Consider the following 22,660-nt stretch of genomic DNA (forward strand, 5'->3'; position numbering starts at 1 on the left):
AAACTTGATGGAGTTGGTGTCTTGCAACGTCGCTCAGTCGTGGGTGAACAGGGAGTACGGCAGAGGGCAGAGGACACACCCCAGGGGGCCCCTGTGTTAAGAGTCAGTGTGGAGGAGGTGTTGTTGCCAATCCTCAAAGCCTGCGGTCTGCTTTTCAGGAAGTCCAGGATCCAGTTGCAGAGGGAGGTGTCCAGACCCAGGGCTCTGACCTTGGTGTCGAGCTTGGAGGGAACAATAGTGTTGAATGCTGAACTGTAGTCAATTAACAGCATTCTCACATAGGTGTTCCTCTTGTCCAGATGTGCTACGGCCGTGTGAATGGCGATGGAAATGTCATCTTGCGTGGAGCTGTTGGTGGTATGCAAACTGGAGTGAGTACGGTGTGCCTGACATGTTGGCCTTGATGTGGGCCGTGACCAGCCTCTCGAAGCACTTCATGATGACCGGGGTGAGTGCGAAGGGGCGATAGTCATGTCACCTTGTCTTTCCTTGGGCACTGGGACGATGGTCGTCTCCTTGAAGCAAGTGGGGATTACAGCCTGGGACAGGGACAGGTTGCAGATGTCCAAGAAGAAGCCTACTCTGATTGTAAAGTGATGCTATGAACTCTATATCAAGAGGTGAGAAATAAATGATGTACGACCAGAAAGCCGTGACTCTCCTCTATGTAACGAGAACAACAGTAGTTACTTTGAAGACGGTTTATTTTGAGGCTAGGGTTAGTGTTCTACTGAGATGTGGATGAAGCTTAGGGTGACGCTGCATCATTCCCCCATTACCATAGCTGGTGTCAGCGACCCAAGTCTCTCCTTCCCTACCTCCCTCCATCTCGACTAAGTTCACCCTGTGTGTGTGGTGATATTAGCCAATCAGTGTGACGTGTGTGGGTCTGGGCTCTAGGCTGGACCTGGGGATTGCTGATAGGGGAAAGTCTATCTCTCTCTCGCCCTCTGGTCTCTCTGGCCAGCCAGCTTTAGAAACGCCCCAGTGAGCAGCTCTCCATAAGCCTGTTAAAGGGAAACATTCAATTCCAGCCCAGCCGTGATGAAATTTCACACTTGACTGCCGTGTGTGTCTATACCGGGTATGTTTGTGTGTGTGTGTGTGTGTGTCTAGCAGGCAGTTCGATGCTCTGCGGCCCATGGGGTGGCCATCACTAACCTCCCCTTACCACTCTTCCGTTGAGACTTACCGTAACGGTATCTCTCTCTCTCTCTGCCTCTCTCTCTGCTTTCTCTGCCCTTTTCTATAATTTCCTATAATTTTCATCCTCTCGCTTTCTGTCTTGCTCTATCCCTGTTCTCTCTCGCTCTCCCTTCCTTGGTTATCAAGACACAGCTTTCACAGTCAGAATGGTCTCTCTCTCTTCGCATCTCTTTCTCTATGTACGATTATCTTCCATATGTGACTCGTTTCAGGAAACTAGGCACATGTTGCACGTCACGACTTCGCAGGAGCGCCATTTGAACGTAAACCTCTGGAACATGTGATCTTTCATGTGCCTTAATAACAAACTCGTATGCCATCTGTAAATACAAATAAAAATGGTTAAATTACGAGCCTAGTTGGTTTAGCCACGGAAAAAGTCAGAAACCTTCCCGCTAGCCATGACTGGCTAAAATAACGAGTTGGCTGGACATGCCGAGAGATGAGTTCAGATTGGTCTGCCATGTAGCATGCTTCTATTCTATTAATGAGCTGGTCAGTATGTGTAGGTAATCCTTTCTAACGTGTAGAAAAAAAAGAAAAATCACGTTGTAGAGCTGCATAAGTGTTGTTCTCCACTTTCTGGAGGACTGAGTTTTGAAATCAGTGGAGTATGATAGCTAAGGAGAGAGAGAAAATTCTGCCGGTTGATTGCAAATATGCAGACAGAGTCGAAAAGAGAACACACAGAATGCTGTTCTATAAAACACCTGTCTCCGGATTACATCTTCAAACAAAGGGAAACCATGGCATCTGTGACAGAGGGAGAAGCATCCATCCATGTATACGGGTAAGAGAGTCTAGTTACCTTTTCAGATACTACATGTTTCTAATTTTGTCAAAGTAATTTTATATTTCAAGTACTGTTAGTTAACTAGCTCATCAAATCAAATCAAATCAAATTTATTTATATAGCCCTTCGTACATCAGCTGATATCTCAAAGTGCTGTACAGAAACCCAGCCTAAAACCCCAAACAGCAAACAATGCAGGTGTAAAAGCACGGTGGCTAGGAAAAACTCCCTAGAAAGGCCAAAACCTAGGAAGAAACCTAGAGAGGAACCAGGCTATGTGGGGTGGCCAGTCCTCTTCTGGCTGTGCCGGGTAGAGATTATAATAGAACATGACCAAGATGTTCAAATGTTCATAAATGACCAGCATGGTCGAATAATAATAAGGCAGAACAGTTGAAACTGGAGCAGCAGCACAGTCAGGTGGACTGGGGACAGCAAGGAGTCATGTCAGGTAGTCCTGGGGCACGGTCCTAGGGCTCAGGTCCTCCGAGAGAGAGAAAGAAAGAGAGAATTAGAGAGAGCATATGTGGGGTGGCCAGTCCTCTTCTGGCTGTGCCGGGTGGAGATTATAACAGAACGTGGCCAAGATGTTCAAATGTTCATAAATGACCAGCATGATTGAATAATAGTAAGGCAGAACAGTTGAAACTGGAGCAGCAGCATGGCCAGGTGGACTGGGGACAGCAAGGAGTCATCATGTCAGGTAGTCCTGGGACATGGTCCTAGGGCCCAGGCCAGTTGAAACTGGAGCAGCAGCATGGCCAGGTGGACTGGGGACAGCAAGGAGTCATCATGTCAGGTAGTCCTGGGGCATGGTCCTAGGGCTCAGGTCCTCCGAGAGAGAGAAAGAAAGAGAGAAGGAGAGAATTAGAGAACGCACACTTAGATTCACACAGGACACCGAATAGGACAGGAGAAGTACTCCAGATATAACAAACTGACCCTAGCCCCCCGACACATAAACTACTGCAGCATAAATACTGGAGGCTGAGACAGGAGGGGTCAGGAGACACTGTGGCCCCATCCGAGGACACCCCCGGACAGGGCCAAACAGGAAGGATATAACCCCACCCACTTTGCCAAAGCACAGCCACCACACCACTAACCACTCATGTTACATGTATGATCTGTGTAGTAATATTATTCATATCTCAGCCATTTGCATTGCTAAACGTACCTTTTTCAGGACCCTGTCTTCCAAAGATAATTTGGAAAAATCCAAATAACTTCACAGATCTTTATTGTAAAGGGTTTAAACACTCTTTCCCATGCTTGTTCAATGAACCATAAACAATTAATGAGCATGCAACTGTGGAACGGTCGTTAAGACACTAACAGCTTACAGACTGTAGGCATTTAAGGTCACAGTTATGAACTTAGGACACTAAAGAGGCCTTTCTACTGACTCTGGAAAAACACCAAAAGAAAGATGCCCATGGTCCCTGCTCATCTGCGGAAATGTGCCTTAGGCATGCTGCAAGGAGGCATGAGGACTGCAGATGTGGCCAGGGCAATAAATTGCGTTGTCCGTACTGTGAGACGCCTAAGACAGCGCTACAGGGAGACAGGACGGACAGTGGCAGACCACGTCCTCGCAGTGGCAGACCACGTGTAACAACACCTGCACAACATTGGTACATCCGAAATCACACCTGCGGGACAGGTACAGGATGGCAACAACAACTGCCCGAGTTACACCAGGAACGCACAATCCCTCCATCAGTGCTCAGACTGTCCGCAATAAGCTGAGAGAGGCTGGACTGAGGGCTTGTAGGCCTATGGTAAGGCAGGTCCTCACCAGACATCACCGGCAACAATGTCGCCTATGGGCACAAACCCACCGTCGCTCGACCAGACAGGACGGGCAAAAAGTGCTCTTCACTGACAAGTTGCAATTTTGTCTCACCAGGGGTGATGGTCGGATTTGCGTTCATCGTCGAAGGAAGGAGCGTTACACCGAGGCCTGTACTCTGGAGCGGGATCGATTTGAAGGTGGAGGAGGGTCCGTCATGGTCTAGGACGGTGTGTCACAGCATCATCGAACTGAGCTTGTTGTCATTGCAGGCAATCTCAATGCTGTGCGTTACAGAGAAGACATCCTCCTCCTTCACGTGTTACTCTTCCTGCAGGCTCATCCTGACATGACCCTCCAGCATGACAATGCCATCAGCCATACTGCTCGTTCTATGCGTGATTTCCTGCAAGACAGGAATGTCTTGGTGGAAGGGTGGGGTAACATCTCACAGCAAGAACAGGCAAATCTGGTGCAGTCCATGAGGAAGAGATGCACTGCAGTGCTTAATGCAGCTGGTGGCCAGACCAGATACTGACTGCTACTTTTGATTTTGACCTTTGTTCAGGGACACATCATTCCATTTCTGTTAGTCACATGTCTGTGGAACTTGTTCAGTTTATGTCTCAGGTGTTGAATCTTATGTTCATTCAAATATTTACAAGTTAAGTTTGCTGAAAATAAACGCAGTTGACAGTGAGAGGATGTTTCTTTTTTTTTGCTGAGTTTAGTTATAGCCTAATGTTAGCTAGCTGACATTGAACCCTGTTGGTTAGCGACCTGCAGATTCATGCTACATGTCTAAAAATAAGACTCCACAATGCAAGTAACTATTTCAATAGAATGTTTACGATGTCACTGCGACAACTGTGAATCGACGCAGCTGGTAAATTCACTCTGGCTATCTACTCTATTTCAGAGCACTTTTGTCTGAGTGTGCCAGAGCGCAGAATAACTGACAAATTTACGAAACACTCAACACCTGTTGAATATAGCCGGCGTCAGTAAACATTGGATTCACCAACGCTCTGGATAACATAAAAACAGCATAACCCAGCTCTCTTGCGGTGAGTAAAATGGTCAGTGAGCTGTTTTCTCATTTGTTTCTGGAGGTAGCTAGCCAACGTTAGCCAGTTAGCTTGGGTGCTTGACTGCTGCTGTTAGGACAGAGCGCTCGAATCAACCCTACACCTCAGCCAGACCACCCAGTGTGCGCTTTGAACGCTCCGAGAGTGAAACACTCTGAATTTACCAACGGATCTGAGTTTCTGCAAACCCAGAGCGCCTTCGGACACTCCAGATTTCAGTTAGGAACACACCCGTAGTATAAACCAGCCGTTAGTCTTGAAATCTTAGGTTGTGTAGTAGAGTGGTCACCAACTGGTCGATCGTGATCGACTTGTCGATTTCCAAGGCATTTCTAGTCGATCGCCAAACATTGATAATGCCTTGTGTTGATAGTAGGTGCAGCCAATTCAGCTGCCCTGCGCGCCAGTTAGGCAAACTGTTGCCATTTCATGTGTCCGAAGTTACGAACTCTGCCTTCCCGGTGGGCCTGGAGAGGAAATCAAGTGCACTATGTCTTTGCTGGCCAATCAGATTGCTCAGATGACTTGTAGTAACATAGCAGGCATAAAAGAAAGCTACGGCAAAGTTGATACTGTGAGATTTCAAAACGTTTAAGACCATGACTAGAGACTCAACGGACACAGCAAAGAGCTGCTGTTTTCATGAGTAAGTTCATGTTTAAGTTCTTACTCAGGACTGTCAACACTTTGTATTCAACCCTTTTTTATAACCCATATAATGTGTATTCTTCCTATTTCCACTCAGCTCTACAACAAGCAGGGCAGCAGTAATGAAGGAGTAGGAAAGTGTATCTATAGGCTTACGTTGTTTTTGTTGTTATTATTAGCGGCTTGGGTCTTTTTTAATATCAAGGAATATTTCCCTTTCTCTGTTCATAGGAGTAACATGAGTTTGTGCATGAGGCAGAAATAATGCGGTGCGACTCGAGTTTCGCATTCGGCTGGGAGACGGTGTCCCTTTTTGGTCAGTGTCAGTGGAGGAAAGGGAGAGTGGAGGGATGTTGTGAGACGGACCCTCAGTCTGCTGCTCTCTCCCTCTGCTGAGACTGATCATCAGATGCAGGCACCATCAGCCCAGTAAAATAAAAATAAAATTATTTTAATGTATGCTCACTCAGCAGTGCCTCACAAGTAATACAACAATGGGTCTATTTCCGGTGGGATCGTAATAGCCTGCCTCAAATTTTGAAATAGAATTTTAAAAAATGTCCCGAACAACAACGCATTGGCAGGTAAATTCAAGCAAAGCCAGTATGCGGTGATAATGTATTGGACCTATCGCTTACTGCACAAGCCTCACTGCCACAGTACTGTTTTTAATTGGTTAATGTTGCATAGGCTTACATTTTTTAAGTCATGTTAATAAAAAAATCAGAGCGGTAGATCTCTGCATACATTTTGACTCAGGAAAGGTTGGTGACCACTGGTTTAGCACATGGCCTCACATTTGAATCTTTAAACAGGTGGGTGGGGCTAAAGCTTAAGAGGGTGTGAATGATGCTGAATGGGTGGAGACAACGGAGAACTCTCCAGTAGGTACCATAAAATTCAAGGGCCATTTTCTCAAATGTGAGGTTACAAGTTTATTAACTTTCAAAGGAGAATGACTTTCCCATCGTTCCTCAACTGTAGTGTATGATATACTATTTTCTAGCTCTGAGTCTCTATTTTATCCAATGTAAAAATAAAAATAACATGTTGCTACATAAGACCGAATCAAGCCGGTCGGTCACATATCTTCTATGATCAGTCAGTTTTTCCTATGTGAGAGGAATATCTGCTGGGGGATAATGCCCTTTCAGCTATTACCATATTCATGACCAGGACCTTATTGATATAATCCTGTATAATATCTATAATCCTAGATCATCCTCCCTGCATATCTCTCGCTCTTTATACAACCGGTGTGGGGCTGAAACCTGGATGCTGATTGGTTAAAATCGCATTCCAGCCGGTGTCTGGATGCTGATTGGTTAAAATCGCATTCCAGCCGGTGTCTATTCCACAAGTTACCACCGGCTAAATCTTACGTTGAAATGCCTATTTTACTCTGTTTCTTCTGACTGTTCAATCCACTGTCTTTTCAGCTCAGCCAGGCAATTTATATACTAGATCTACACTGTAAAAAGCATCTAGACATTATGTTCCATTTTTCTTTTCGTGTAGCATTAGGTTTTCAACAGCGGAGATTTGTAAAGACCTTGCCGTCTGTCTCCAACATTTGCAACGTTGTTTCAATATTGAAGTTCGGTCTCCAACGTGTCGGGACAAAGAAACAGGCTGGCAGCTTTTCTTAGCCAGTCAAAATCATGAATTGGCATCATTTTTATGGATGTACATGAAGAAATATCAATCGGAAAAAAACACAAAATGCAGCTAGTTTGCTTTCATTTCAGCTTAATTTAGAAGCGATCGTGTTAGCTGTGTAGTCGGCCATCTTGTCTGAACAGTGGCCTGGCGAGAGAGCAAGTGTTCTAGCGAGCAAGAGATTAGAACGTTGCCAGCCATCATGGCAACCAAACCGATAGAACGAACGACCAGCTGGCTTGGGTAGCAACCCTAGATTTGTGTCGGGACTATATCTCGTAGACGGATGAAATAGAATGGATAAATTCATCAAAATAATGAAAATATGTCTAATTATTTGAACATGTTGGTAACCCGTTGTATCGCGTACATCGCAGCTGAATAGGGCAGTATTTTCATATTTTATGAGGGATTCATACTTTCTGTGACATCGTTAGCGGAAAATACACTGAACAGTAAAGTGATTTCTGGATTATTTTCCTCAACCAGGTGTAATGCCATAGTTACAGTACTGCCGTAGATATCATGTATGACACCAATGACCACCAATGACATTGGTTCCTACTACCAGGAGAGCTATGACCTTCTGAAGACTTGACTCCGTTGTCATGGTGTTTGGCATTGGTATTCCCTTGTCTTCATTTCTGCCTTAGCCCACTTGTGTTCTATATCAGATGACGGGAGTATTGAGTTGCTTTTAAGCCGTCAACAGTTTCTGATTGTCTTCTAGCCCACAATTCTGTTTGATTCAGTGTTTCAGTCTGCTGAAATCTGCTGAAAACTACAAAGTAGTGGAAAATGACACAACAAATCCGATTGTTTTGCTTTGGTTCCCTTTATATATTCTGCTAAGACACACACGCACCCACACACAGTACACACTCCCCCTGCTTTTTCTGCCAGGCGGGAACAAAAATGTGAGTGATCGTGTCAGGCAGGTGAGGCGGTGATTGCGTGGAGATGTGTTGTCAGCTGTGCAGATGGAGTGTGACAGAGTCCGATGGCTGCCTGTAGTGGAAAACGCTAATTATCCCCGGCTAGCTAGCGCTAATGCTTATTAATTTAGCCATTTAGATTTGATGTGTTGCTAAAACATGCAATCAGTGCAGCGCCAAGCAAAATGAGAAGACGTTAATCATGTCTTCTTTTTTTTACTGTGTGTGTGTGTGTCCTGAGCTGTGTTTATCAACTCTATGCCTATCGAACAAAAACCCATCGTTAAGAAACTACGTGACGCAGCTATGGCAACAGCCAGCCAAAACTTGCTGCTGGTGGCTTCATCTGATGCATCCTAAACTAGCCGCACTGACAAGCTCTTTCCTCCCCCTCCATACCTTCCACAGCAGCCAAACGCGTCTGATTTCCAGTAATGATCTGCAAAATTCAAATAAAACAAAGTGTAAAAATGGATGGGAGACATTTTGATTCGGGAATCGTCACGGGAACAGATGAAGAAAGTAATGACCGGGTGGCCAAGGGAGGTCACATCCGTCTGTCAAACCCACCGCGAAGGTGGTTCTAAGGCCAGGGCCCGTATCCAAAAAGCGTCTCAGATTGCTGATCCGGGATTTGTCCGTATAATATGATCTGAAAGGCGTAACTGCTCCGAGATCAGCACTCCTTCTCTGAGATGCTTTGTGAATACAGGCCACCCATCCATAGCTGCTGGTACTGTTCCTCTTTCGACTTCTCTCTCGCTCTCCCAGGGGGATGTCGTGGGCTCAAAACAGAACAGGCAATAACAATGTTAGCAGGAAAGCAATAACAACTCGAACAACTCTGCGGTTTTCCCTGGTTTCACTGGAACTGGATGGGATACTGTTTTCCTCGTCCTCGCTCTGGCTGGCTATTAATGAGTTAATAACGGCTCACTCTCTCAGCATACCTCTCATTATCCGACGTTTACTGTTGATCAGGGACCCCTCTCTTCAACTCTAGGAAAACAATGAGTGTTTCCAGCGTCCATTTGGGGGAACTAAGGCGTGGCTTACTCAGCAGATGGTGCAGGTACATCCGTAACCAAACGTACCAGAGTGGATTATAACCGCAGGCAGCTTTAGACGCTGTAGAGAGGTAGGATGTAGAAAAGGTAGGATGTGGAAAAGATGGCACATCGAAAGGTAGGACACAAAGGTAGGCTGTAGACTAGAGACATACTTTTGTGTATATATAGTGTATGTGGACACCCCTTCAAATGAGTGGATTCGGCTATTTCAGCTACACCCGTTGCTGACCGGTGTATAAAATTGAGCACACACCCATGCAAACTCCATAGACAAACATTGGCAGTAGAATGGCCTTACCGAACAGCTCAGTGACTTTCAAAGTGTCACTGTTATAGGATGCCACCTTTCCAACAAGTCAGTTCGTCAACTTTCTGCCCTTCTAGAGCTGCCCCGGTCAACTGTAAGTGCTGTTATTGTGAAGTGGAAACGTCTAGGAGCAACAACGACTCTGTTGCGAAGTAGTAGGCCACACAAGCTCACAGAATGGGACCGCCGAGTGCTGAAGCTTGTAAAAATCATCTGTCCTCTAATGCAACACTCACTACCGAGTTCCAAACTGCCTCTGGAAGCAGCGTCAACAGAATAACTGTTCATCGGGAGCTTCGTGAAATGGGTTTGGTCCCTGAAATGGGACAAATCTGGGATTGCCGGATGCCAGGAGAACGCTATTTTCTCCATGCATATTGCCAACTGTAAAGTTTGGTGGAGGAATAATGGTCTGGGGCTGTTTTTCATGGTTTGGGCTAGGCCCCTTAGTTCCAGTGAACTGAAATCTTAACGCTACAGCATACAATGACATTCTAGACTATTCTGTGCTTTCACTTTGTGGCAACAGTTTGGGGAAGGCCCTTTCCTGTTTCAGCATCTCAATGCCCCTGTGCACAAAGTGAGCTCCATACAGAAATAGTTTGTTGAGATCGGTGTGGAAGACCTTGACTGGCCTGCACAGAGCCCTGACCTCAACCCCATCGAACACCTGCGGTGTAAAGTACTTAAGTAAAAATACATGAAAGTACTACTTAAGGAGTTTTTTGGGATATCTGTACTTTACTATGTATATTTGACTACTTTTACTTCCCTACATTCCTAAAGAAAAGTATGTACTTTTTACTCCATACATTTTCCCTGATACCCAAATGTACTCATTTACATTTTGAATGCTTAGCAGGACAGGAAAATGGTCTAATTCACATACTTATCAAGAGAACATCCCTACTACCCATCCCTATCTGGCGCTCACTAAACACATGCTTTGTTTGTAAATTATGTCTGAGTGTTGGAGTGGGCCCCTGGCTATCTGTAAAAAAAAAATACATGTATAAATGCATATAGTCTGGGTAGCCATTTGATTAGCTGTTCAGAAGTCTTATGGCTTGGGGGTAGAAGCTGTTAAGAAGCTTTTTGGACCTAGACTTGGTGTTCCGGTACCGCTTGCCGTGTGGTAACAGAGAGAACAGTCTATGACTAGGGTGGCTGGAGTCTTTGGTAATTTTTAGGGCCTTCAACTGACACCGCTTGGTATAGAGGTCCTGGATGGCAGAAAGCTTGACCCCGGTGATGTACTGGGCCGTACCACTACCCTCTGTAGTGCCTTGTGGTCAGAGGCTGAGCAGTTACTATACCAGGCAGTGATGCAACCAGTGCGGATGCTCTCGATGGTGCAGCTGTAGAACCTTTTGAGCATCTGAGGACCCATGCCAAATCTTTTCAGTCTCCTGAGGGGGAATATGTGTTGTCGTGCCCCCTTCACGACTGTCTTGGTGTGTTTAGACCATGATAGTTTGTTGGTGTTGTGGACACCAAGGAACTTGAATCTCTCAACCTGCTCCACTGCAGCCCCGTCGATGAGAATTAAGGCGTGCTCGGCCCTCCTTTTCCTGTAGTCCACGATTATCTCCTTTTGTCTTGATCACGTTGAGGGAGAGGTTGTTATCCTGGCACCACACAGCCAGGTCTCTGACCTTCTCCCTGTCATTGTCGGTGATCAGGCCTACCACTGTTGTGTCATCAGCAAACTTAATGATGGTGTTGGAGTCAAATATAGAGGTAAAAAAAAAAAATTGAGAGCGTGGAAAGACATTGGTGAGGTTTGACAGGAGGGAGTGAGAGAGCTAGACAGGCAGGATGAATAATTACGGTTCGACCGGCACCCAGAGAGAGGTAGAATGGAGAGGTCTGATGGTATCACTGACACACTCAGACATGCAGCGCACTCACCTAGCACATTAATCTTTCAGCACAGACTCTGTGTTACGGTGTTACGCTGAGCTACGGTGAGCTGAGGTGTGTGTCGCGGTGAGCTACGACGTGTGTCCTGTGCCGTCGGCGAGGACGATTTATGAGTCGGAATGAGGTGTGTGTGTCATTACTTCACACACACATCCCAACATACAGAAAGCTTTACCTGACTGAAACCCACTTCACTTACCCTGGGGTGCCCCCAATAGCACGGGGCGACCAGGGCTGCGTGAGTTCCCCTATCCTCTTCACGCTGTATACAACAACGACGACAACTGCGTCATCAGGCACCCTAACAACTACGTGGTTCAGCTCTCGGACAACACCGCTGTCCTCGGGCTCCAGATTGGTCCGTCGGACTGCCAGATGGTAAAGCGATATTCATCACTCCAGAGAGCGCGTTTCCACTGCTCCAGAGTCCAACGGCAGAGCGCTTTACACCACTCTGGTCGACACCAACGGCCACAGGGCAAAGCTCAAAGTATTTGTCAGATGGTGTGATGAACATCACCTAAAAGTGAATGTGACAAAAAAAAAGAAACGGGAGATTATCCTCAACCCCTAAGTCCGTTGGGCACCGCGGCCCCATAGGGAACGTTGAGCAGGTCAACTCCTTCAAGTACCCGGGGGTCCGCGTCGGCATTGGGGTGTGCTGGCGCACCGCTGTGGAGAGCTCGTCAACGCCGGGTCTATGGCGTCAACACCACGGCATTGCTACATGGTTTGGTAACCTGACCGTGTAGCCCAAAGCCCAAATCTTGAGATTAACCAAGACCGCAGGGAAGATTTATAGGCATGACACTTCCCTCCTCTCTCCAAGACACCATCATCAGACAGGCCAGAAAGGTCACTTGGGACCCCATACATGCACTGAAAACAGAGTTCCAGCCAGTCGAAACAGATAGAAACATTAGTTTGTACCCCTGTCAATCAAACATCTTAACAACAGGGGAGACATACAGTAGAGATGAGGGAGTTGGCAATGACTGACTGGAGCCTGGCCCGTAGTTCTTCATCATGTGGAACTGCCACCTTGTCACGGCCTGGCCTGACATGAACTTTTTGTGTGGTTGGTTGGGTGGGGGGTGTGTGTGTGTGTGATTGAGTGTTATTCTCAATTGATTCTATTTATTTGTGTATTTATGTGGGAGCAGCAGCATTCTCTATTGTCCAAGGGGACAATAAAGTATATTTATATGAAATGAGAGGACCATTTGTAGCATTTCCTGTGTATTTGCTCTGGTTCTGTTTTGGATCTGCTTTTCTTTGAGCCCATTAAAGGCAGAAATACCACCCTTTGTGGAGCCGGGCCACAGGAGCCTTTTCTTTAGTTCTAAAACTGCTGGAAAAGGTGAAGGGCTGAGCCAACTGGCAGAAGACCCATAGTAAGGAAGACTGTCTTTCCTTCAAGCCAAACCTAGATTACGCTGACTGCCTGGTGACAAATTCACACTATCCTGCGCCATCGCTCTTTTTTCCCCCCAACACTCCTATTCAACTTCAATGGGATGCTTCAGCCTGAATCTGCGTTTCGTCTTTACATCCGTCTTTTCCCACCCAGTGAAGGATCCGATTCAGACAAGTAGAAAATCAGTCAGCTGCACACTTTGGTCAACAACAACCGGGCTGTTTTATCGTTGATCAATGCTACGTTCTCGTCTCCGTGGTCACGTTGGTTACTGGAGGGTGACGATTCACAAAGTTGCCGTGAGAAAACAGAAAGTGGAATATAGATTGTTTTAGCTCCTTAGCTGGCTACGGTTGGCTTGGCAGGGAGTGTTTTGGAAACGCTAGCTGCTGGTTTAAACCCCCCTCTGCAGTGTGACAGCAGGTTTAAGAGTTATGTGGCCACTCTGCTACCACCACAGCAATTTGAGTGGAAAGGGAGAGATGTGGGAGGGAGAGATGGATGTGGATGACAGGAGAGTGGATGGATAAAGGGTGGGAATGAGGTTGTTTCTTCTGTCATTGATTAGCTGTAGCTCAGCTCTGTGGTTACCCTTTCCAATGGACAGTCTCTCTCTCTCACTCTCGGTCTCTCTCACTCTCGGTCTCTCTCTCACTCTCTGTCTCTCTCGGTCTCTTGGTCTCTCTGTCTCTCTCGTTCTCTCTGTCTCTCTCGTTCTCTCTGTCTCTCTCGGTCTCTCTGTCTCTCTCGGTCTCTCTGTCTCTCTCTCGGTGTGTCTCTCTCTCTCGGTGTGTCTCTCTCTCTCTCGGTGTGTCTCTCTCTCTCTCTCTCGGTGTGTCTCTCTCTCGGTGTGTCTCTCTCTCGGTGTGTCTCTCTCTCGGTGTGTCTCTCTCTCGGTGTGTCTCTCTCTCTCTCTCTCTCTCGGTGTGTCTCTCTCTCGGTGTCTCTCTCTCTCTCTCTCTCTCTCGGTGTGTCTCTCTCTCTCTCTCTCGGTGTGTCTCTCTCTCTCTCTCTCGGTGTGTCTCTCTCTCTCGGTGTGTCTCTCTCTCTCTCGGTGTGTCTCTCTCTCTCTCGGTGTGTCTCTCTCTCTCTCTCTCGGTGTGTCTCTCTCTCTCTCTCTCTCGGTGTGTCTCTCTCTCTCTCTCTCGGTGTGTCTCTCTCTCTCTCTCTCTCGGTGTGTCTCTCTCTCTCTCGGTGTGTCTCTCTCTCTGTGTGTCTCTCTCTCTCTCTCGGTGTGTCTCTCTCTCTCTCTCTCTCTCTCTCTCTGTGTCTCTCTCTCTCTCTATCTCTCTCTGTGTGTCTCTCTCTCTCTCTCTCTCTCTCGGTGTGTCTCTCTCTCTCTCTCTCTCTCTCTCTCTCTCTCTGGGTGTGTCTCTCTCTCTCTCGGTGTGTCTCTCTCTCTCTCTCTCTCTCGGTGTGTCTCTCTCTCTCTCTCTCTCTCGGTGTCTCTCTCTCTCTCTCTCTCTCGGTGTGTCTCTCTCTCTCTCTCTCTCTCGGTGTGTGTGTCTCTCTCTCTCTCTCTCTCTCGGTGTGTGTCTCTCTCTCTCTCGGTGTGTGTCTCTCTCTCTCTCTCTCGGTGTGTGTCTCTCTCTCTCTCTCGGTGTCTCTCTCTCTCTCTCTCTCTCTCGGTATGTGTCTCTCTCGGTGTCTCTCTCTCTCGGTGTGTCTCTCTCTCTCGGTATGTCTCTCTCTCTCGGTATGTGTCTCTCTCTCGGTGTCTCTCTCTCTCGGTGTGTCTCTCTCTCTCGGTATGTGTCTCTCTCTCGGTGTCTCTCTCTCTCGGTGTGTCTCTCTCTCTCGGTGTGTCTCTCTCTCTCGGTCTCTTTCGGTCTCTCTCTCTCTCGGTCTCTCTCTCTCTCTCGGTATGTGTCTCTCTCTCGGTATGTGTCTCTCTCTTGGTGTCTCGGTGTCTCTCTCTCTCTCGGTGTGTCTCTCTCTCTCGGTATGTGTCTCTCTCTCTCGGTGTCTCTCTCTCGGTATGTGTCTCTCTCTCGGTGTCTCTCTCTCTCGGTGTGTCTCTCTCTCTCGGTATGTGTCTCTCTCTCGGTGTCTCGGTGTGTCTCTCTCTCTCGGTGTGTCTCTCTCTCTCTCGGTGTGTCTCTCTCTCTCGGTATGTGTCTCTCTCTCGGTGTCTCTCTCTCTCGGTGTGTCTCTCTCTCTCGGTGTGTCTCTCTCTCTCTCGGTGTGTCTCTCTCTCTCGGTCTCTTTCGGTCTCTCTCTCTCTCTCTCGGTATGTGTCTCTCTCTCGGTATGTGTCTCTCTCTCGGTGTCTCTCTCTCGGTGTCTCTCTCTCTCGGTGTCTCTCTCTCGGTGTCTCTCTCTCGGTGTCTCTCTCTCGGGGTGTCTCTCTCTCTCGGGGTGTCTCTCTCTCTCGGGGTGTCTCTCTCTCTCGGGGTGTCTCTCTCTCTCGGTATGTGTCTCTCTCTCGGTGTCTCGGTGTCTCTCTCTCGGTATGTGTCTCTCTCTCGGTGTCTCGGTCTCTCTCTCTCTCGGTGTGTCTCTCTCTCGGTGTGTCTCTCTCTCGGTGTCTCTCTCGGTGTCTCTCGGTCTCTCTCAGTGTGTCTCTCTCTCTCGGTGTGTCTCTCTCTCGGTGTGTCTCTCTCTCGGTGTGTCTCTCTCTCTCTCTCTCGGTGTGTCTCTCTCGGTCTCTCTCTCGGTGTCTCTCTCTCTCTCTCTCTCTCGGTGTGTCTCGCTCTCTCTCTCGCTCTCGGTGTCTCTCTCTCTGGGTGTCTCTCTCTCTGGGTGTCTCTCTCTCTCGGTGTGTCTCTCTCTCTCGGTGTGTCTCTCTCTCTCTCGGTCTCTCGGTCTCTCTCGGTCTCTCTCTCTCTCCTACTATGCACCAACAGTAGACCCTAATCGCTCCTCTGCACTCTATCCATTCTCCTATTTCTTCATATATATATATATTTTTTAGCTTCTGTCCTTTTCTCTCTCCCTCTCTTGCTCAACCTATTGTTGACTCTTTCTCTTGCCTCCACGCTGTTACCATCGCCCACACATAATCATCCAGGGTAAGTCTACTCTCCAGTTTGGAGAAACAAAGTCGGACAACATTTTGTTTGGACAAGAAATGTCATCATTTCTCTCCTAGATGAGCCGTATTCAAAGGGGAAAACCCCTTTGCCAAGAGTGTGAAAAGTTGTCATCAAGGCAAAGGGTGGCTACTTTGAAGAATCTCAAATATAAAATATATTTTGTAATATAAACACTTTTTTTGGTTACCATGTGTTATTTCATAGTTTGGATGTCTTCACTATTATTCTACAATGTAGAAAATAGTACAAATAAAGAAAAACCCTTGAAATGAGCAGGTGCGTCCAAACTTTCGACTGGTACCGTATGTTTTTCACCTCTTGTCTTATTCTCTGGTTTATTCTGCCGCCATTCATCAAAGCACGGCACTCTGCATGAAGGTCAAATCGAATAGGTAACGTCAAATACAAAGATATTCCTCGAGAACTGTCTTGAGAGAGAATGGGTTCAAACTGAGTCTGACATAGAAACATGACAGTTAATCAGAGTTGGTCTGTGCGAAAGTCGAGCGCTATCTGTTCTCCCGAGCAGCAGTATGCCACTCAGAACTAAACACTAATTGTTTTGCCGCTACAGCTTTGCTCAACAATGCCGAATATCCTTCACAGCCAACGCCGAGTGTTTATGAATTGCTCACACAGAGGAGCTTGAGGGATTCATCTGTGTGTCCGGTCTCCTTCCAGCATGTGTGAATGTATGTTAACCTGCTCTTAGGTCTTCAACCAGGGCAAAACTCCTAATGACCTAGCAGAGCTAGCACTGAACCACCTACCTCCTGAAAGAACGACGTTAAGAAAGACTCAAGTTCTTTGTTCATCCAACACCAGCGGTACTTCAGCATATTCAGCCGTTGTATCGGAGAGGAATACAGATATAACCTACAGCAAGTTAAACCAGAGTGCTGAGAGTGCTACCTCATTTGTCTTCTGTGTGCGCGTGCGTGCGTGCGCGCGGGTTCCTTTACCTGTGTGGGTGCTGCGGGCCGTGGGTGCATTATCCTAATGATTCGCCACAGTGGGCCAATGGTGGTAGACCCCTGGTCCCTCTCTGAGTACATGGGAGCACCGCTAGAAGGAATGGTGGGATGAACTCCTGCACCCTGTCCTCTCTGGCCCCCTCTCCTCCCTTCGGCCCCCTCTTCCTCCCCTGCCTCGAGGACTAATTGAAAGTAAGGCGTGTGGCCTGCATCACATTAACATAATTCAGAAATAATTGCTTTTGTTTCTCCTTGAACCGTAAGAATGTTATGTTTTCTCCCCTTTTCTCTCTCCTCCTCTCCCTTGGTCCGCTAAGACGGACCTAGACGTCCAGGAACAGAGAGGAGAGCTTAGCATCTTCCGCTCTTCACCACTTAGTTTATGTCTTGTTTGTAGTCCATCTGGTAGCCGGCCTTTTAGGTGACATTTGCGACGTGTGTGTGTGTGTGTGTGTGTGTGTATGGGCCAGGCATGAGTGTGTTATCTGCTCCAGTGAAGAGCCACAGCACAGTGCTTTTATAGACAGATGATTTAATCTCCCGGCCGAGCGCAGTGAAACCTTTCATCCACATATCCTTACCTTCCGTCCTCCTTTTCCTCCAGCTCGCCTGTCCATCTCCTCTCTCTCCTCCTCTCCAGTATACCAGCTGACTCATTAGGCTGGCCTTGTGCTCCTATGTCCAGAAGGACTATAGAGGCCATTACTCAGCCCTGCTGCCTGGGTACATAGGGTCAGACGCCGCATCAGTGTTACATCACTATAGGCGTCTACACAAGATGGAGACCGCTCTTATTCACTCATAGATCACCTCCTATCAACACACAATTCCCCTAAATAACCTCTCTCGCTCTCTCTTTCTCTCAATCTATCTCTGTCTTCTCTCTCACACACACACACACACACACACACACACACACACACACACCTGACCTCCGTAGAATAGGTGAATCTAGGTGGATACACCCACTTCCCAACAATGACCCTCCCCCTCTCCTCCCCCAGGTCCTACCCAGAGAAGGAGGAGCTGTTGGGGTCACCAGTGAGGGGGGCTGGGGAGGATGGGCGTGTCCTACCCTCTATGTGTCTGAAGCAGGTGTTCCCTAAGTACACCAAGCAGTTCAGCTACCTGCGGACCGTGGAGCGCATCACTGCCCTCTTCCTGCGCTTCCTCGGCGTCAAGGGCAACATGCGCCTGGGGCCCACTGGCTTCAGAACCTTCATCAGGTACTAGTTCCTCTTCCTCACCCCTTACACACACAGAGTCAGAGAGCTTACGTTGGTGTGCACGTGGACTTATTGTCAAGCAGTGCCTTAGCATGGTTCTTTTTTGATAAGTAACCTAATTTGTCAGTTGTTTCAAGCGATTCCACTTCTTGGCTGCCGATGGTGCGTTGTGTTCTTTTTCAGGTCAATGAAACCCATAGGCCACATAAAACCATGCTATATCCGTCTGTCTGTGTGTAGGAACTGTAAACTGAGCAACAGTCACTTCTCCATGGCGACTGTGGATATCCTCTACATCGACGTCACACGACGCTGGGCCAGCATGCTGCCTGGCTCCAGAGAAGCGGGTAACCCTCCGGCCAATCACAAGTCACCTCTCACACAGCCCGCCAATCACCAGTCACAAATCACTCTGCCCACCAATAACAACAAACCGTAATTGTGTTAGCCCGCTGAACTAAGCACTAGGTATTCGTTGGGGGAGCTAATGCACATCTTCAGGTCTCCGGCAGAACTAGCTGTGACCTTTTTTTTTTGAATTGGCCAGGTTTTGTTTTTGGCTCTAACTGTCCACGGAATCCCCTCTCACATCATTGAAATGAGCTCACAGCGTAGTGACATCCAATTGTGAGAGCATCCACTATGAATAATTCACCAGCTTCCACCTGAAAATATGCAGAGGGGGCAGGATGATGAGGAAGAGAGGGGTACAGCGGTACGATTGATTGCTGTTCGGGTTTCCTCTTGCTGGGCTCGGTTGGCATGGGGGGAACAGTTTTTAGCAGGACGCAACGCGAGGAGTTGTGAGCTGAATATTTGGTTCCAGACCAAAATCAAGGGGTGAGAATTTGGTCATTACCCCTACGGGTAATAGGAAAACAGAGCCAATCTCTCTCTGATGATTGCGTCGCAGTGTTGGGGGAGGGAAGGATTGTGGAGTGTATGAAGGGATAAGGCAAGTATTTATTATTAATAATAAAGTTTTGTGTTTTGGGAAGAGGGAAGCGCTGACTCAGGACTTTAGCTGAATGCTAAAAGCCCCTTATCACCTCAGAAGAAAGTCGCTCTCTCTGGCTCCCCCCCCCCCCCCACGAGACTTTATAGGAAAATAACTCTCGCCCTCACTTTAATCCTTGTTTTTCACTTTCTTCGTGTGTTTCACCCACTCATCCTAATGTTTTATTGAGGGCCACAGCACAGTTGGATGGAACGTGTGGTAAATAGTAAAAGCTAGAATAAATGGTGTGCAATGTGCAAGTACTGTATATCAAAGGGATGTGGTGTACCTACCTGGATGGTGTGTCTCTGGGTGTGTTCTGGTTGGACGGTCAGAGCTTCTGTGTGTCGTAGGTAGGTTGATTTATTAGTTTGACTTCATCTTGATACCTACAGGTGTGGCATGTCAAGAAGCTGGTTAAACTGGGGACAATAAAAGGCCACTCTCTAAAATGTGCAGTTTTGACCAGGAATGTCCACCAGAGCTGTTGCCAGAGAATTGAATGTTAATTTCTCTACCATGAGCCACCTCCAAAGTTTTAGAGAATTTGGCAGTATGTTCAACTGGTCTCAAAACCACAGACTACGTGGCGTCTTGTGGGCGAGCAGGTTTGCTGATGTCAACAGAGTGCCCCATGGTGGGGTTATGGTACGGGCAGGCATAAGTTACGGACAACAAGAGGGATGTGGGAGAGCTAGTGGACAGCTACAGTCACAATTGCATTGTATTGATGTCAATTTGAATGCACATAGATACCGTGACGAGACCCTGAGGCCCATTGTCGTCCCATTCATCTGACCCCATCACCTCCTGTTTCAGCAGGATAATGCACGGCCCCATGTTGTAAGGATCTGTACACAATTCCAGGAAGCTGAAGATGGCCCAGTTCTTCCACGGCCTGCATACTCACAAGTCATGTCACCCATTGAGCATGTTTGGGATGCTCTGGATTGACGTGTACAACCGTGTGTTCCAGTTCCCTCCTATATCTAGCAACTTCGCACAGCCATTGAATAGGAGTGGGACCACATTCCACAGGCCACAATCAGCCTGATCAACTTAATGTTGATGCAGTACAACACATCTCTTTCACTGGTTTTCCCATCCACTCCCCTACTCTTTAAAAAAAAGAAAGTTATCTGTGACCAACCGATGCATATCTCTATTCCCAATCATGTGAAATCCATAGATTAGGGCCAAATGTATTTATTTAAATTGACTGATTTCCTATATGACCTGTAACTCAGTAAAATCTTAGAGATGGCATGTTGCGTTTTATATTTTTGTTCGGTATAGTTACTCATTATAGGAGAGTGACTCAAGGATCAGGGAGAATCAGTTTGATACACGGCAAATACTCTCTCTCTCTTCCACCTCCCTGTTATCCCCCCCCCCCCGCGCTCTCCTCTCACCCTTCTCCCCCTCTACCACATCTCTTCTATTTGTCTCCTCCTCTCAGGGATGGGTCTGCAGGCATTCGTAGAGGCCTTCTTCTACCTGGCCCAGCGCCGGTTCAAGTCCCTCCCCCTGAGGGAGCAGGTGGTGTCCCTGCTGGAGGTGTGTGAGGCTCAGCTGGAGAACCAGGGAAGAGGGGATCCTGGAGGAGCTCTACCCGAGGACAGCACCTCCTCCACCAGGCGCTCTGTAAGCTGCGGCAGGACCCAGCCCGGCAGGACTGTACACCCCCACCATATGTCAACCTCCACCCCAGGCCAGGCACTGTCGGCCCCCAGCTCTGCTCCCCGGCCACCCCTCGCAGGGCCTTGTCCCAAGACTACAGGCTGCATCAGAGACTACGTCCCACACACAAGGGCAATGTAGAGAACTGACCCGACTGGGGCCTAAGGAGCTATACACACACACACACACACACACACACACACACACACACACACACACCTAACAGAGGAACACAAAGACTGGCTCAAATTCCCCCAGGGGGTCCTGTTGAGAGAAGAGACACAGATTGTTGGAAGCTGACCTCAGAGGCTCAGCACCATGAGGCCTTTTCTGGAATTCATTACTTTCCTTAAAAAGGAGAGGAGGAAGTCCACAGGGTGGATAAGGAAGTGGGAGAACGAGGTGTGTGTGTGTGTGTCAAGAAAGGTCACTCAGGTCCAGAGAGGGAGATGGTTGGTTGTAAGGCCCTGCTTGAGATGCAATTATTGATTAATAACTTCAGGGTAGGTTGTATCTCGCTTCAGCCCTGTTGAGCAACCCACTGAGCAATCACACACACACGCTCTCTCTTCAGGGAAATCGACGCACGTACTGCAGTTTTACACACAGTGTATGTTGCGGGTATGGATCTGAGCAATTCCACGATAGCTTTAGAACCTACAACATTTGCACAGATGTGTGTGTGTGTGTTTGCATGTGTGTTTAGTGTATTTGAGATAACGGCCATAAACTGTAATGGCCAGCGGTTCTGCCATTCAGCTGTTCCTGCTCACAGAACCAATCAGTGATGAGATGTCTCATCATTGTACCAAAGGGAAAAGGACATCCTCCCAGACCGTTCTACCCAATCACAAATCGTCCCTTAGCCCAACAGTACCCCCCCATGCACTGAAGACCACCTGAGAAGATTGGATGGTATATAAGTAATATGGAAAAAAAACAGCCTATCTGAAGACGAAGTCAAGTAATTAATGATTTGCCAATACCTATCATATACTCTCAGATCTCCAGTGTGTAGGTCATATGGGCTATGGTTTGATTTGGGACTGGGCATTTCCTCTCCTTTCATAACAGCAGCTACTCCAATAACATAGCAGCCTTAGACAAACAGCAGTGAGTGAGACAGATGGTTACTCAAAATGGCCGCCACAGACCCAAATAGGAGCGCGTCTCCTTTGCTTTGACGCCCTTCATGGGGAATAGGAAGTTACGAGACCGAACCAGGACTGTAATCAGGAGAATGCGGTCATTCAACACTGCTTGTTTGCGAATACTGTGTCATCCGTATCCATAGGAATGTTTTGAATTGTATTTGATTTTGTTCGTTTTTCCTCCACATAATTTATTCACGCCAGTCAGTGTCACCTATAAACAGTTGCCGCTTGCCGGAGAATGAAACTAAACACTAAAGCTATCATCTTGGTTCCTTCAGTACCATATGGGCTGAACACACACTACACTACTAAGACTATAGACGTTTTTGCGCCATCTACTACTGTACTCCACCACAGCATCTGAGAAAATAGATACTCAACCATAACCTCCATTGTGATGTACTGTGCGTCTGTTCATAGCACTGCAATGCAGAATAAAGGACTGTATTTAAACCAGTTGAAAGGGTTTTTCTTGGTCTCGAAATGAATGCTGACAGATTGTAAAAACAAAATCTCCTAACTCCCAATAGGTTTTGAATGTGCAGTGCATATACATATTTTCCTGCGCCAGTGTGGATGAAGGCGTATGGGGGGTCAATTTTAAAGCCATATGTATTCAATTCAAAATCAAAATAAATCGTGAACATGAAGAATAAAGTTAAGAATGTAGGCAGCAGGTAGCCTAGTGGTTAGAGCGTTGGACTAGTAACTGAAAGGTTGCGAGATCGAATCCCCAGTGCTGACAAGGTAGAAGTC

General features: G+C 47.4%; 1 protein-coding gene across 1 annotated transcript in view; it reads left to right on the plus strand.

The window, feature by feature from the left end:
* Positions 1–22,360, plus strand: part of ttll11 (tubulin tyrosine ligase-like family, member 11) — a 48,028-nt gene extending 25,668 nt beyond the window's left edge. Inside the window, 4 exon segments of the mRNA XM_029620245.2 lie at positions 17,852–18,073; positions 18,314–18,420; positions 20,530–20,765; positions 20,768–22,360. Coding sequence (XP_029476105.2) covers positions 17,852–18,073; positions 18,314–18,420; positions 20,530–20,765; positions 20,768–20,899 — 697 coding nt within the window. The 3' untranslated portion in view covers positions 20,900–22,360.
* The last annotated feature ends 300 nt before the right edge of the window (positions 22,361–22,660 follow it).

The sequence above is a fragment of the Oncorhynchus nerka genome, linkage group LG19 (assembly GCF_034236695.1).
Source record: "Oncorhynchus nerka isolate Pitt River linkage group LG19, Oner_Uvic_2.0, whole genome shotgun sequence".
Classification (NCBI taxonomy): Eukaryota; Metazoa; Chordata; class Actinopteri; order Salmoniformes; family Salmonidae; genus Oncorhynchus; species Oncorhynchus nerka.